This window comes from Rhopilema esculentum, chromosome 12 (genome assembly GCF_057945365.1).
Source record: "Rhopilema esculentum isolate cy_ngs chromosome 12, ASM5794536v1, whole genome shotgun sequence".
Taxonomy (NCBI): domain Eukaryota; kingdom Metazoa; phylum Cnidaria; class Scyphozoa; order Rhizostomeae; family Rhizostomatidae; genus Rhopilema; species Rhopilema esculentum.
Window position 1 is genome coordinate 1,155,503 of NC_142826.1, and position 15,804 is coordinate 1,171,306.

Sequence of the window (15,804 nt, forward strand, 5' to 3'; positions counted from 1 at the left end):
CAACCAAATGTGTAATTGGTTGGAAAGGTATCTAGGTTATAGAAAACAGGTTTTTTTACATGGCTTGACAAATTTGCATGCCACAGGAGTTATGTAAGGACCCATTATTTTGTTGCTGTATGTACAGGACACACAAGATACCATCAAATTTGAGCCAAATGGTTATCTCCAAAACATAATTTAGGGGTTATCTCCAAAAAATAATTTACAAACAAATATTGCTTACAATTGAAACTGTAAACTTTGCATCTTTGTTCCACAAAAATTAAGTATATTTTACCAAAACAGTACTTTAGGATTCTATTTGCTGCAGGGGTGGGCAACCTTTTTGGAGAGTGGACCAGATTCTTCAAACCTTTTCCTTAAGCAGGCCAAAAAAATGAAGAAGATAGTCTTGTACTAATGATAATAATAATGATGAAAAATTTTCAACTCAAGTGTCTTATATTAAAATTACAAACCTCTCTGTTACTCAGAGGTAGTTTGCCACTGGCTTGCTTGGGTTAAGAAGGCTATCAGAATTGTATGTGCAAAACAGAAAAACTGAAAACACTGAAGGATTTAATTCAGGGTTTGGAGAAATCAAACTTGGAAGGAAATATCCACCAATCAACATTTCACATCAGCTTTTTAGCTCAGACAATTCAATTTAATATACATAAACACAAATTTATCTAATACAGACCCCAACATACTAACAACTGATGTGACAAACCAGATCCTTATTATTTCTAGCAAAATGTGCTCTACTGTATGAAAAAATATTTCCATTATTCCCAGGTTTGATGAAGATAATCTTGCTTTAAATCAATAAGTTTTAATCTATATTTGCAACCTATATTTGTCAGAAAATCATCCTTGAACTACAAATTGTCAATAACTCCCCCCCTTAAATAAGCCTTGCTACTGTAAATGTTCAAATTGGCCCCCCCTGGATTTGTCAATTTTTGCCATCTAAGGTTGCCTTATGGCGTTTTTTTGAATTAACACAAAAGAACCATACTTTTGATAGCCCCCTAGGAGGCTAGTTGCAAAAGTCTACAGTATGATAAATATTTTTGCAAGAACCTTGCATATTAGATGTATTTCTGTGAATAACATGAGTCGAATTGAATTGAATGCAATTTGAGATGTAGCTCGGATGGAACAAGAGCCAAGCATTTAATTTGGTTGTTTGGTTGTAAATGGATTTTTCTTGTTGATGTTTTGCTCCTTTACAAATATTTTGTGTTTCAGTTTTATGAAGTTTAAAAGATTTGCAATTTAATACCTATCTTTGTATCAATTTTTCAACAGCTTTGAAATGAGTGGAGATAAGGTAGACTCATCCTACACGTCATTCCATCCACTTAGCCCAGATGTAAAAAGTATAACATCTGGATTTTCATTCTCACGGCTCTTTGACTTACCTTGGAAGAGAGGAAAGAAAAGTCTGTTTGAGCAGACAGTTGCAGAAGAACCAGCAAAAGAAAACCAGAATGATGCAGCAGAGTCAAGCCATCAAAGGAACCAAGCAAATTTAGCAAGAGATGTTGAGAAAGTTGGTCATGCCCCTAAAGATAATTCATTAAATGTCCCTGCGAATCTTGATCCAACAAATTATGGGAAATGTAGATCAGAAAACAGCTCACCGAATTTGCCTAGAAAAGAGAAAGGAAAGTACAGGAATGTTAAGACAATCCTTCGCAGGCTCAGTGCTTTAGCAGTTGACAAGAAATCAAATGAGGTATTGCTAGCATTTGGGTTATAATGTATGAATTATTGTGTAGCTATGTATATGTAGTAGAAGGAAAGGCAAATAAGTCAGGATTATTCCAGAATGCAAAGAAGTATAGTTTATTTTGCAGAAATAAGCAGCATCTGTTTTTTTTAAAATAGAAATTTCAAGTACACTACTGATTTAAGAGCTTAAAAAACAGTGTTAAATATCATGTTGTATGCCAAAGTAGAACCTTAAGCTAGTTAGAAAATTGTATGAAATAAATCAAATTTGCAATTGCTAAAAAGACAAAAAATAAGTAAAAGATAATAATATTCTGTTGTGATAATTTCTGCTCTTTTTTGGTACAAAATATTGAATGATGTGATTTATTGTTTATTTTTTGTTGCTTGTTGTTTTTTCATGCAACGTTTTTGTATTTGAATAACATGTGCTATTGCACTTTTATTTTTGCTTCTTTCTCCCATTTAATATATATGGCTTGGCAAATCTGATGACATAACATATAAATATATATATATATATCTCTTTTAGGCTTCTGTAAATTTTAAGCATGATTTCAAACAATACTGGATGCCCGATGAGCATTGCAAAGAGTGCTATGAATGTGGAGGGAAATTCAATACATTTAGAAGAAGGCATCATTGCAGAGTGTGTGGACAGATATTTTGCAGCAGATGTTGCAGCCAGGAAGTACCAGGACAGACAATGGGATTTGGTGGTATGATAGAAATTCAGATTTAAAATTCTAGTGGCTCTGAGATGAATAAGTAGAAATAACAATGTTGTTGATTCTAATTTGACATAATGAGTCTAAATTGTTGACAAAATCACACAATTGTAATAAGCTGTTTGGTGAAAATTGGTTATCTGAATTATGTGAATGTGAATCTGAGAGTGGATTGATCTGATGATAATTAAATATCTGTATGCGAAGATATACCCAGAGACATTTGAAAGCAGTAAAGAAAGCAAAACTAGAATCTTTAAATGATATATATTGTTTAAAAGATGTTTTGTAGGTATCATTACCTGACTTTCAATTTTTGATATCCAAACATCTTTTGGCTCATTTGATTTAATCCTAAGTTAAACAGGCCTATATGTTCCAAAATTCGCATGAGATAAAAGTAGATGAATTTGAAAATGCATCAGAAAGGACTGTATTATGCGGCAGTTATCCAGTACGATGCACTTCGCATATTGGAACAATCATCTGTCCACGTTGTATTAGATATGAAATATCTTAAGCGTGATTAGGTATAATGTGGGTGGATCTATCCCATGCCAATCACTCTTAAACCTTTCTTTTAAACGACTTTCAGGCGCTAATTCCAGAAGCCATGAGAATTTCTATGACAGGAATGTTCATGACTGGCGTTCTGGAAGATGCGTGGGCTGGTGGAGCAACTTACAGACTGTACTTTAGGAGTAAAGGGAAAGCATACACAATTTAGCATGCAAGCATATCAAGTCTGCATCATAGCGGAGTACATCTCCTAGCGTAATGCAAAGAATTTATATCATACCATAATTTACTTCGCAGTGCCACGATAGCTAAAGTTCCAACCGGTTCTAGATCTAAAATTTGTCTTCAAGAGCATCCTGTTAGGTACAGTCATTATAACATTGTTTTGTTTACACGTCTGTGATCTTATTTTAGGAAACATAAGAGTCTGCAACTACTGCTATAAAATCGTGAAAGCATATGTTGTTGATGACCTTGATAAAAGTTTAGAAGCGCTAAAAGCAGATATCAAAGTATGCTTTGATGATGTAAACAACAGTGAGCCCTTTGGTGGTGTTGGGAACTCATTGACATCCTCAAGGACAAGTTTATCAAGCTATCATACCAGAGATGATTCTGGCATCAGGAGAATGGGAAGCTCGAATAGTCTGCCTGGGATAATTGAAAGGGAGCTGAGAACGCAAACCTCTGTAGCTAGGAATCCTTTTGACGCTTTTGGTGTTACTCCGAAAGAGGCCAATGATATCAAACAGGTGCCTTTCTTTTGTCAACGTTTTGCTCTGATTTAGATGTGAAGTTAATCAATCTGAAAAAGTTTTCAAAGGATCATGTTTATTAACAGTCATGTTTTTTTCTAAAGATACTTGATTTCGAAAACGCTATCGCTGGTTTAGATTGCAAACCAGTTTTTTCATTAATCATTGATAAAGTATTAGCACAAAGAAAAAGAATCGCAGAGTTTGGAGTGCTGCATCAATGGTTTTGTATTAAAACAGTGCATCTGGTTTTTGAAGAAGTGCTTATGGTTTTGTTGTGACACTTAATAGAATATTCTCTGCTCATGTTATTTTCTCTATTTTTCGCTAAAGGATTTTTTGCGAGATCTCTGGCGCCAAATTTCTGATACAGGATCAAAACTGGAGTTGCAAAGTCACAGATTTCGACTGAAGACGTACACAAACTGTTTTGTTGGGCATGAATTGGTAGATTGGCTTCTCACCTACGGAAAAGCAGCAAATAGGTATTGTATACAGCAGTTTTGTTTTGCCACTTATTTTCATTGCAAGCAGTGGCGGGGTGGCTATGTTTTTCCTAGGGTGGCCAAGTCGATTTTTGCTTCCTATCTATATATCATGGTTATATAAAAGCACGCGTTTCTAGAAGAGGAATAAATTTTTGCAACTTAAATTCAAAATTTCATGAAGAAGTTTTGATTGAAAGTGCGAGTATGAATGGAAGAATTCAGAGTAAAATAACGTAGAGCAAATTTTTGTTTCGGGTTCCTTGGTTTTTTAATTAAAGGTAGCCTTAGTCCATTTCGCCACTGCTTATGGGCGATTTGATCAGCCTAGGGTCATCATATTTATGATGCAGGATATACAAACATGGTTCAAGTTTGTTATTCTTTAGTAGTTATTAAATAGTAGTTCTTTCAACAACTTGAAAAAATCAAGTATTGAATTGTACCATTGAACCGGACAGAGGCGGCGCGCACGAAATTGAATCTGGAGTTGGGCTAAGAATCAAGTTTAGTGACATAGGAGGACCCTCCATGGTTTGGATCCGACGCGGAAAAAAGTTTTTGAAATCAAGCCTTCCAGAATGGCTAAAATGCATCTCCCAGACAGAAATTTAACAAATTACTATACCGCTCAGAATAGACAGTTCGACGATGCTCAGAAAAACATTGATTTTTGATTCTTTGCGCGGCGACCTTTGGTCCAGAGTGCACATCGATGTTAATAACAAGAACCTGCTGTATTGATTGCCAGGGTGGATTCCACGTACTTAGGTCCGAAGATCGCCGGCGTACACTCGGGTCTTTTTGGCTTTCTGAGTGCAAGCTGATAGAAAACATTTTTGGCATACGTAAAATTCTCGTTAGTTGGCGTGCTAAACATGAAGCCACGTACATAGTTAACACAAAAACATATGACACAAATGTTGATTGGGTCATGGTAACGCAACATGCTTCGATTGTACAATCGCACGTTTTATTAGATTTATCACAGCAAGTTACAGCGAAGTGTTCTACCCATGTACGATCAATTTTGATGTTCCTAGCCAAACATTACGATCAAAAAATTTTGGCGCCCCCTTATCTCCATTTGCGCCTATATTCAGGGGCCCCCTGCCACCACACCACTGATTTCAAGAGCATTTTACCGCGTGTTAAGTTTGTGATTTGTTTGCAAGTGCATTGGGTTTCTTAATTAAAGTTCGATTTCAGGTTTGGCACGTGGTTTCGACAGTTTTTCTCTTCCTGTATAACACGATTAATTAGCTCTACCAAAAGTTACTACTTTTCCGAAGAAAACGACTTTCATTCTCAAAGTATGGTGTTATAAATTGAATTTTTTAGACCACAAGGAGTAGCAATCGGTCAAGATCTTTTAGACCTTGGATGGATCGAATCGATACCAGCGACAGAGGAAGACATATTCAAAGATGAGTACATGCTGTACCAACCTGGCAAGGTGAGGAGCCTCGTATTCTTTCATTGCTGATAACCATTGAGCCTCGTAATCTGTATTGCTCATCGCAATGGAGCCTCGTATTCTGCCATTATTGGCAGCAAGGCACCATTCTGTGACAATAATTGCGGTCACCAGGTTACGAGATGGGTGAACTTATTAGGCGACAATAGTTTTGTACGTAAATCATCTAAGTAACAGTATTAACGAACCGATTTGAATTAACGTTTTTTGGAGGGGTCGTGGTCCAAAAAATGTCTTCATCCCCAGTCCTTTCGCCCACTCCCTTAGGTGGATACAAATTTCTGTTTAGCTTTTGCTCATTGACTGAGGTCTTTTTGCTTTGTGGAGTATCGAACTAAAACTTCTTTATCATGAGGCATATCTTGTTAGTATCATTTAAACAATTAAAGATTATTTGACGAAGAAGAAATTGTACAACGTACAAATAATTGCAACTTTGTGACTTTACCTCTAAAGTATTTGCATAAATCCTGCTTCCTGAAACTTTGACTTATGAGCTTGCATCAAACAGTATGGCGATACGAAGTGTTTTTATGGCTGTTGATGTTTTCTCCAATGCTCTTTTCCCTTTTAAAAATTTTCATTCTTTACCCGTAGAAAGTCTTGGATTGATTTTTACGAATTAGTCTAAAAAGAACTTATCTAATTTAATTTAATTTGAAACATTTAGCTTGCTGTCCCAGAAATGGAGTCCCAGGTGTCACTTGTATCCCGATTGGACGCTGATGGGCCTTCTTCTTTAGAAGGAGAGGAAAGTGGTTCGGCCAGTAATGTGTCTGTTGTTGATGATGACGATGATGAGACACTTCCAATTTGGTTCAAGCAGATTTCTTTGGATTCAGAAGAAAATCTGGTATTTTTATTTCATTATATTGAAATTAAGATAACATGTAACTCTAAATGTTTCAAGGTGATTAATATTGCAAAGAAGAAAAAAGATCGCAAAGGAGCAACATGTTTATTGTTATCTACGAGGAACATATATATGTGCGTATGAGGAACACGAAGCTTCGATTTGCTTAGATTTGCTTAGATTTGCTTAGATTTGCTTAGATTTGCTTAGATTTGCTTAGATTTGCTTAGATTTGCTTAGATTTGCTTAGATTTGCTTCAAATGAAGACGTGTTCAAGAGACATTGGCATGCTGAACTGGGACAGCTAATCTAGGGAGTAGAATATAAAATAATTTGCCATGAGCATTTAAAGAAAATAAAACTACAGTATCATCCGTACAACCAGGCTGAGCCCGATTTCTTTATTTTTTCATTATATTTTGTATATAATTTTTTCTTCTGCATTATATTATATAATGCATATCATTATTATCATGGATATGCAGGAGCAAATGTAGACTTGCCCATGCAGAAGAAAAAGTTCTATTATGTTAATTTTTATTGCGGGGTCTTATTTTTTTATGAAAAGCTCAAATGGCCTACAGGTTTTTGTACTCGTCTTTGATGTGCTTCTAAGAACGATACCATTTATGGTCATTGATCTTTTTGTGTGAAATCTTTTGAACAACTCTGTGAACATGGCACAAAATGTGCTGTAACAAAAGTAAAATGTTTTTTAGAGAACTCTGATGGAAATGCATAATTCTGGAACGCCTTCCCTTTCACGACGGATTTCTTCAAGTAAGGAGAAAGTTTTCTTTAATTTGTGCATATAGTCATCTAGAAAATTTTTTACTAAGTTTGGAAATATGAGCTCTTTGAAATAAATTTGGATCAATTTGTCTCCCAAAGAGCATACAGGACGTATGGCAAGTTATTGCTTACGATTGCTTACATATGCATCTGAAAGGGAATGGTTCTGTTGGTTTAGCCTAGTCCTCGTCTGTTAATGTACTTTGTTAAGGTCACAACAAGCTCTTTAATTAAGTGACCTGTGACGTGGGTAGCCCTTTGCTTACTATTTACGCATCTGTAAGCCTTTGGTGAAAAACCGTACAGGATTATGTATTCACGAAGGAAATCATGTGGGTTTTGCATGTTGCACTTTACCAAGGATGAATCGCAATCAGGTATAACTAGACCCATTACAGCTTAAATAGTCAAGACATGTAATTAAACTATTAGCAATTGAAAATTGATAGCTCTTCCAGACCAGATAAGTCTTTTGTTCAACTTAGAAGCATTTGTCTTAAGTCCAACACTACTTAGTATACTGGATGATATGATCTTGTGGTGTCATGTTTTTATCATCATAAACAAAAATCGATATGACGAAGAGTGGAGTCTTTCGATGTTATCAATTATTCGTAGGTTAGAGATTTTGATATGCCGAGTCTTATTAGGCCGACTTACTTACTCTTAGTGGTTCATGATTTGCCAAGCTTTGAAATGTGAATTTGTTTATAGGTCGACATTTAGACCTGGATCACGCAACGTTTGAAACAAGCGATAACAAACAACACATACCTGCACGTGATCTTTCTCTTCATATGAAGCTGGACTATTTTGATGACGAGGATGTAAGTTGCTTCTTTCATTATTTCTCAACTGGAATAATTATTATTTTGTTTTGTGTTATTAATTTAATTCTTTGCAACAGCAGCCTCAAAGGGCTGAATTGTTCTAAGACTCGCTGTTTTGCAGGACAAGTGTTGAAAACAGCAATACTTATGGTGAACCTTTTATCCTGTTGAAATATTCGTATTATTATTATTATTGTTATTTCCTCAAATAAAGTGATAACTTTTAGAAAACATCGCTGATAGCAGAGTAGAAAAAAAGAAGGAGAACACGAATGCTTTGATATCTGATTACCCTATTGAGAATTGGGATGTGTTTATATTTCTTTTTTTTTTAATTGAACAGAGAGGGATCACAGAGAGAGATAGTTGCAAGACTTTATGTAATATTTTACTCTTTGATAACTAAATTGATTAATTACCATACAGACTTGCTTCGATATCGACGCATAACGAACTATGTAATAAGGCTTTTTATGCAAATAAATTTGAAAGACTTTTTTGTACGGCGGTTGCTTAGAATGACAGATATTTGCGCAAAAAAATGGAGTTCGATATTTTTTATGTTTTGGAGAATGTCGAGTGGGTCAAAACTTCAAAAAATAACACCTGTGAAACTTTTGTGCCTTGAAACACAAACTGAGAGCATTCATAAATAAAAAAACTTACATGACGCTGTAAGAGATTTTTTTCTGCAAAAAATGGGTAATTGTATCGAGAAATTGCAGCAATAGCCGGCTGCTCAAATTGTGTACCTTTTTCTGTGTGAAAAACCTTTTTTTCCTGGAGGAATTCTAAAGATCCTCCAAGGGTTGGTACGGTAGACCAAAATCGTTTGCATCGAGGAATGGTTTTTGAAATTGCAAAGGAATAGGTTTGAATCGTTGAAAGATTCGACATTTAAATTTTGAAAGATTAGTAAAATACAGCTAGAAATAAGAACCTTTAGCCGACTTAAAATATCCATTGATAACGAGAAAAAATTCATCTTCTTCTCGTGTAATACAGCCAAAGTGAAGCTCAGTAAAAGTCTTTATTTAATGATATTAAATGATTTTTGAATGTTTTTTGTTATGCATATGCCGCAAGGAAATATTGAATTTGTTTGGCCATCTCTGAAAATATTCAGGGTCGTATGACTTTGCTATTCAACTTGCGCTCATATTTTGGAGATGTGAAATGTAAAAGCATTTCTGAAAATATTGAGACCAAAATTACACAAAGAAAAGACTGCACGCATGTGAAGAACTTTCTGATGCTATATCTAGCCAAATGCAACGCCATACTTTTTATCAGCGACTCTTAATACTTCTTGTCAGTTAGATATAGGTAAGGCCGCTTGTTGTAGGTGATGTAGTGTTTCGCAACGATAGGCAGTTACAAATGATAGAAGAATTGTAAAAAGAATTTTTTTGTTACTTTAAATTGCAGACTCATGAGCTAGATCTTTCAAATTGTGCAATTGTTGGTAATTGTGCTTACACGACAGGAGATATTGTCCAACAGCTGCTTTAGTGGGAATTTCATCTATACATACAGCCTAGCCCTGTGGTGTATGCTCACAAGTTTCATTGAAATAATGTGCAGAGTTCTTCCTAATTTTGATCGGCCGAATTCGAAATTTGATTTTTTCGCTATTTGTTGTGCTGAAAACCAAAGAATAAAAGTTCGCTTTGTTTTTAAGGCATGTTAATCTCCCGATTATCCACGTTCGATGAGCTGCTTTTTAGATATTTTCTTGACCCTTAGGAATCAGAGAAGCAAGTTCGCAAAGAAATTTACGACCAAACGAACAAGCTGTCACTCATCACTCATGTGCCTCCACCTCCGTTAGACACTTATGTATGCGTAGAAGGACATCCTTTCGTTGCTAAGAAAAAGATTGCTAAAAGCTCCAGCTCTACTCATTTCGGTGATGATATTTTGCGAGGCGTTGAGTTTCCGAAGCCCCGTCTTACATCGCAGGTCGCAGAGATTGGGGCGTTTAACGACGACAATGGAGAGACTTTGGCACGGGAGAGACTTCGGTAAGTTAGCTGACGTCTCAATAAACAAAATTAGAAAATGATAATAATTATGATACCAATACCAATTAGAAAGTTTAAGGATTGTTAGGATAGCACCTTAAAGCTGAACCGTTTTGTATGCCTTAAAGTCTGTCTTTCACCAACGCGCAGCAGATTATGATTATTATGATTGCGATGGTGACGGCTACGACGATTATGATATAATATTGCAACGCAATTCGCATCAGGACAGAGTTTCATCCAGCGTTGCCAGATTGGCCTTTTTCAGGCCAAATTTCCTAATTTTGGCCTTTTTCATTGCCTGGAAAATTTATTTTTGACCTACTACTTAAATTTGGCCTTTTTGGCCTTTTCAGCAGAAATTCTAAATTGAAAGAAAAAACTAAAATAATTGAGTAATTAGTAGCTTACTACGCCCATATGTCAAATATTATCACCTATAAGTCACTCAGAAATATCCTGGAAATACTTTGCTTCAATGAGTACTTCGCAGGAATTGGCAAATCTAGCAAAGGAACATGCACCTGTCAACGAAAAGGAGGTTACTAGATTCATAACGAAAGTAACTCCAACCATACCTGAAATCATTATTAATCAAGAAATTGTTAGGAAAAGTATTGCAAAGTAGTTGAAACCTAACAAAGCAATGGGTCCGGACGAGATATCTCCGAAAACGTTGCACTTACTTGGTAGCACAGTTGATTCTGGGTTTTACTGCATGTTTAGAAAGAGCATAGAAAGTTCTAAATGCCCCATGGGCTGGAAGATATCTTGCCTCAGCCCTTTATTTAAGAAAGGAGCTCAACGGAAAGAGCCAATTTCAGACCAATCTCTCTGTTGAGTGTTCCTAGCAAACGTCTGTCATTCTTTAGACAATCATGTGAATAGGCATAAACTATCAAGCAGCAGGCAATGGGGATTTAAAAAGGGTCACTCCACAGATGGTATGCTTTTACATCTAACTGAGAAATGGAGGAAAGCACTAGATTATGGGTATGAAGTAGGGGTTTTCTTCTTAGACTTTCGGAAAGCCTTCGACACCGTAAACCATGAAATACTATTGCAAAAGTTGAAGTCAGTTGGGATTTTTGGATCATTGTTCTCCTGGCTGAAAGACTATCTACAAAATCGTATGCAATATACCAAAGTCAACGGAAAAATTTCAAGTAACCAAGAAATCAGATATGGAGTGCCACAAGGCTCTGTTCTTGGCCCAACACTTTCTAGCTTGTATGTGAATGATTCTCCAGACAGTGTAGTAAACGGTGAACTTTATATGTTTGCTGTTTTACGGCCGGATCTAGTGTTGATGAAGTGTGCATCGCATTACAAGATGTCATGAACGAAGTTTTCAAGTGGTGCTCTCTTAACTAACTTACAGTTCATGAGGGCAAAACAGAAGCAGTGATACTAAATGAAAAGAATTTCATAGGTCCACTTCAGCCAATAACTTTTGGAAATAAAGTAATCGATTACAAAAAATTCTCAGACTGTCTCGGTGTAAGGATAGACAGTAAGCTATGTTGGAAACCACAAATTGAAGAAAGTTGCAAGCGTTATAATAAAAAGATTTGAAATTCTTGCCTAAGGAAGCCTTAGAAATCCCTACTTTAGGATAGTTATGTCGTGTGTAACATGCGGTATTGCTGTCTTATTGAAAAGGAACAACCGAATTACAATCTGAGAAATCCGCTCCGATTGCTGGTGGATTGTCCTAAAACAGAAATTGGTAGGAAGGCATTTCGACACAAAGCTGCTATTGCATGGAATTTGATACCGGACAAAGTTAAAGGACAAGTGACACGCTTTTGGCGCCAAATTTGTTTCTTCTTTTAACTTAAAGTAAAATGCTGTATGAGAGTGGCGTTGAAATATTTTTTCTTTCTGATTTCATTTTCCTACTTAAAAACCCTTTTCAAATTATGGCGGGAAATGAATCACGTGACACCGTGACGTAGATTGTGATAATTTGTTATTGCTGCTACTGGTATACAATCCAATATGAACGTTTACAACACGCTTCTAAACGATTTCAGTTCGTCTGACCTGTTGCGTCGTTTTTCGTAAACTCTCTATTTATGACAGGAAAATTCCGAGTTATCACAATGTACGTCATAGGGTCACGTGATAAAAAAGCAAAATCGCGCCCCCGGCGCCCCTTGATTAGATTTTTTTGTTCTAAACCAGGAAAAACTCACTTCTAAATGATGATCTATAAGATAATGAAAAGAAAATATAGGGTGAAAAGTGTGTCAAATTAATCAAAGTGTGACCAAATTCAAAATGGAACTAAAGTCAATTAAAGAGACTGTACAATCAATAACATACGGAACATTGCTGCTTGTCAGCGTCAAGTGGAAAGAGTGACTAAATTCCCAACATATATTGACACTAATTTCAGTAAGATAATATTAATTGTGTTTAAGTAGTTGTGGGTGTTATATTTAGATTTTAGTTCTAGATTAGATTCTTGATGTAAAATTTTTTTAAATAAAATAACTTAAACTAGATGCAGTTCCACATCAGCACTTGTGCTGCCTACTTTAACAACCTGCCTAAAATAAATGATGTATGTATGTATAACGCATGCATAGAGGTACAAACAGCGCACGCGCAATGTTTTTTTTGGAAATATTTTATGATTTGGCCCTTTTATAACATTTTGGCCTGGGTTGCCTACCCGTCTGGCCTTTTTTTTAAATCACATCTGGCAACCCTGGTTTCAGAAACGCAGGATATGCTGTCCGCCGGATTCTGTGAATCTTGCAATGAGTAATTATACGGCTGAGTAATTTTAGTAATTAATTATACAGACGATGAGAATCCGATGCAGTCAAATGTAATTTTAAAATAAATTAAATTTAATAAAAAGCCTGAAGCTTTCTCAATTGTACATAAGACGGTATGATAAAAAGCACAGTGGTTGGTCTGGTTTTCAGTGTAAATCAATCATTTTGCTTGCAAGAGTTGAGCGCCTTTCCGTAATAGTGACTCGTTTACCGGCTCCTCACGTTGGCATGTTGTAATAATGGTCTTACTTTTCTATTAGGCCGCGTAATTGTCTTACGATTTTCAAAACTGCCGCACGTTAACAGTGTTATAATTTTTAAACAAGTTCTTTCTATTTACAATTTATAATTCTTTTAAGTTAATTTCAATATAGTTTGTACAATAGATAAAGAGCCACGACTATATTGTGGAAAAACTTGAGAAAATAATAATAATAATAATCATAGATAAGTTTAGTTATCATTAAGTTAGTCTAAATAGGATTTTAAACCGTCTGCCATATCTTATGATTATTTCATAAAAATCTCCTTGCAATGAAAGTGGTTAATTAATATAAAAAGCTTGAGATTCGAAGTTGATAAATGACTCCTTTTGTCGAAGATGTTGGTCTTGTTAGTGATTTAGAGACAGCCGTTCTTTGAGGCCTTTTTGAATACCTTCTACTGTGTTATTTGCAGTAAAAGGTCTTTAAAAGAAAAAGTTTGGATAAGCAAGTAAAACAAAAAGTGTTTTCTTTCATGGCACATTTTGTCAGATAATCAGCATGCCATAGTAGCAAAGCATATCCCACCCTGTAAACCACCCTGTAACCGCAACAAAGTATACCTTCTGAATTTATAATAAGCCATCATTATTCACATTTGTCCATAAATATAGTCTATTCCTTAATATAAATGAAAACCAGAACATTTCGGCATACTACAGTCTGCCATTGTTGCCAAACTAGAAGGTTCATCATTACTTTTTGATTTTTAGCAAGTTGTTTTCTGTTTGAAACGAAATATGTGAAAAATTCCCTATGATCATCCTTTTCAAATTCGCTCTATATACCTTATTCGGTCTTTGTTCTGCTCTTGCCTTAAACCTCATCTTATATATAATATATATATATATCAAATTATTTTAGACTTGCATCGGATCACCATTTACTTATCCTATTGGACCAGCGGATCAAAAAGGATGGCCTTCCAATCGTCTGGAAAGATGTTATAATGCCGATTGTTGTTCGAATAAGTGAGCAGGTAATTAAAAGAAGATGGTGCATGTTTGCATACGTATAAAATTTATGACGCGACTTCAGTTATGCAAAGTCTTTCTTGTTAATACGAAAAGTGTGTATAAAAGCTACACGATTTTTCACACGGTACTTGAATTAGGTCTAGCATCATTTGGTCCCGCCACTCAGTGGGCTTATCGCTAACTGCACTGTACCAAACTCTTTCATGCGCTCATTCGTTGAAAAATTACCCAATAGCTTTTTGGCAGCATGATACTGTATCAGTGTACGTCTCCTTCTGACGGCATCCTTTAGATTAATGAATTTCCTTGCTGCCAGCATCTAAAAAACAGGCATGTTTCAAATCTGTTGATTTTTGTGCAGTAGTGACATGAGTTTTTCGTAATGAATTTATTAAATAATGTTGGATTTTGGACTTCCATATTATGATTTAATAAGAATGTGTTTTCGCCATGAAATTTGTAACTGAGATACAGCATTCGTTCATCGCTTCATTATAGAATAAGTTTAGAGATTTAGGCATCCATTGCCATTCTATGATATTTTGAATAACACCCTGTTGTCATTTCACCAAGGTTGTCCCTGACGTTCGCCGTGATGACGATATGGACATCAGGCAATATGTCTGGTTCAAAATTGTACCAGTTGGAGACAAACCTGAGTGCCAAGTGGTCAGCGGTGTTGCTTTCCCAAAAAACGTCGTGCACAAAAAGATGACTTGCTCCTTCACACAACCAAAAATCTTGATGCTCAGCTGCGCAATCGAGTACCAGGTAATGCAAACTTACTTCACGCCACAGCTCGCCAAAAGTTAATTGCCCTTTGCAAAAAGTGATATAGTTTGTCTTTTTCTCGACCAAGGAGCATTTACCTGTACACATTGACTCCTATGCCTGAGTCAAAGTTTTCTGTCACAAAAAACTGTTTATCATGTGGCCTACCAAATTTTTTTTTTTTTTTTTTTACATTGATCAAGGTTTTTCAATTTACATTGATCAAGTGGAATAACACTGTCCTAGTTCCAAGTTTTTCTGTAAACATTTGGTTATTGTTTACAACGAAATACTGTATCTGCAGCTAACTACCGCACTCTATACTGAAAATGGATTTGGGTCATATCAAAGTTCCGTCTGCACGTATCGACAAAGGAACCTCAAGAGCTTTGGGGCTTTGTATCGTGGGTGTCATCCTGAAACCCAAAAAATTTCAATTGTCTAATTTTTGGTCTCAAGAGCTCTCGGGCATACTAAGATGACGCTGGAAATGATCTGGATTCCAAACGATTCTCATTCATTGCAGAACCCGAAGTATAAACGAAGTGATAGCCTAGGATTTAATGCAATTCCATGTTGGCGGGAATAAATTGTCTATTTGCCAGATACAATATGTTCTAGTAGAAGAGTTGATGACGTAAGGGCGTATCTTTGGTTGATTAAAGATACCGAGTCTTTTAAACCAAATTCTAGTGCTGGAAATATCTTTTGAAAGATAAGCGGCTATCATCCTGGAAAGAAACGCTTTCGGGATGAAATACGCTTAAAGGCTAATCTGCCGCTCTTCGGCTAAACTTTTAAAGTGATAACAGTCTTTT

At 35.9% G+C, this 15,804-nt stretch overlaps 1 protein-coding gene across 1 annotated transcript in view; it reads left to right on the top strand.

Moving 5' to 3' along the window:
* LOC135681589 (1-phosphatidylinositol 3-phosphate 5-kinase) overlaps positions 1-15,804 on the top strand; it is a 44,210-nt gene that overhangs the window by 819 nt on the left and 27,587 nt on the right. The window contains exons 2-12 of the mRNA XM_065196129.2: positions 1,297-1,726; positions 2,255-2,441; positions 3,384-3,721; positions 4,058-4,209; positions 5,551-5,665; positions 6,357-6,539; positions 7,260-7,320; positions 8,047-8,159; positions 9,909-10,186; positions 14,103-14,217; positions 14,789-14,986. Of these exons, the coding sequence (XP_065052201.2) occupies positions 1,304-1,726; positions 2,255-2,441; positions 3,384-3,721; positions 4,058-4,209; positions 5,551-5,665; positions 6,357-6,539; positions 7,260-7,320; positions 8,047-8,159; positions 9,909-10,186; positions 14,103-14,217; positions 14,789-14,986 (2,163 nt within the window). The 5' untranslated portion in view covers positions 1,297-1,303. The remainder of the gene's footprint in view (positions 1-1,296; positions 1,727-2,254; positions 2,442-3,383; positions 3,722-4,057; positions 4,210-5,550; positions 5,666-6,356; positions 6,540-7,259; positions 7,321-8,046; positions 8,160-9,908; positions 10,187-14,102; positions 14,218-14,788; positions 14,987-15,804) is intronic.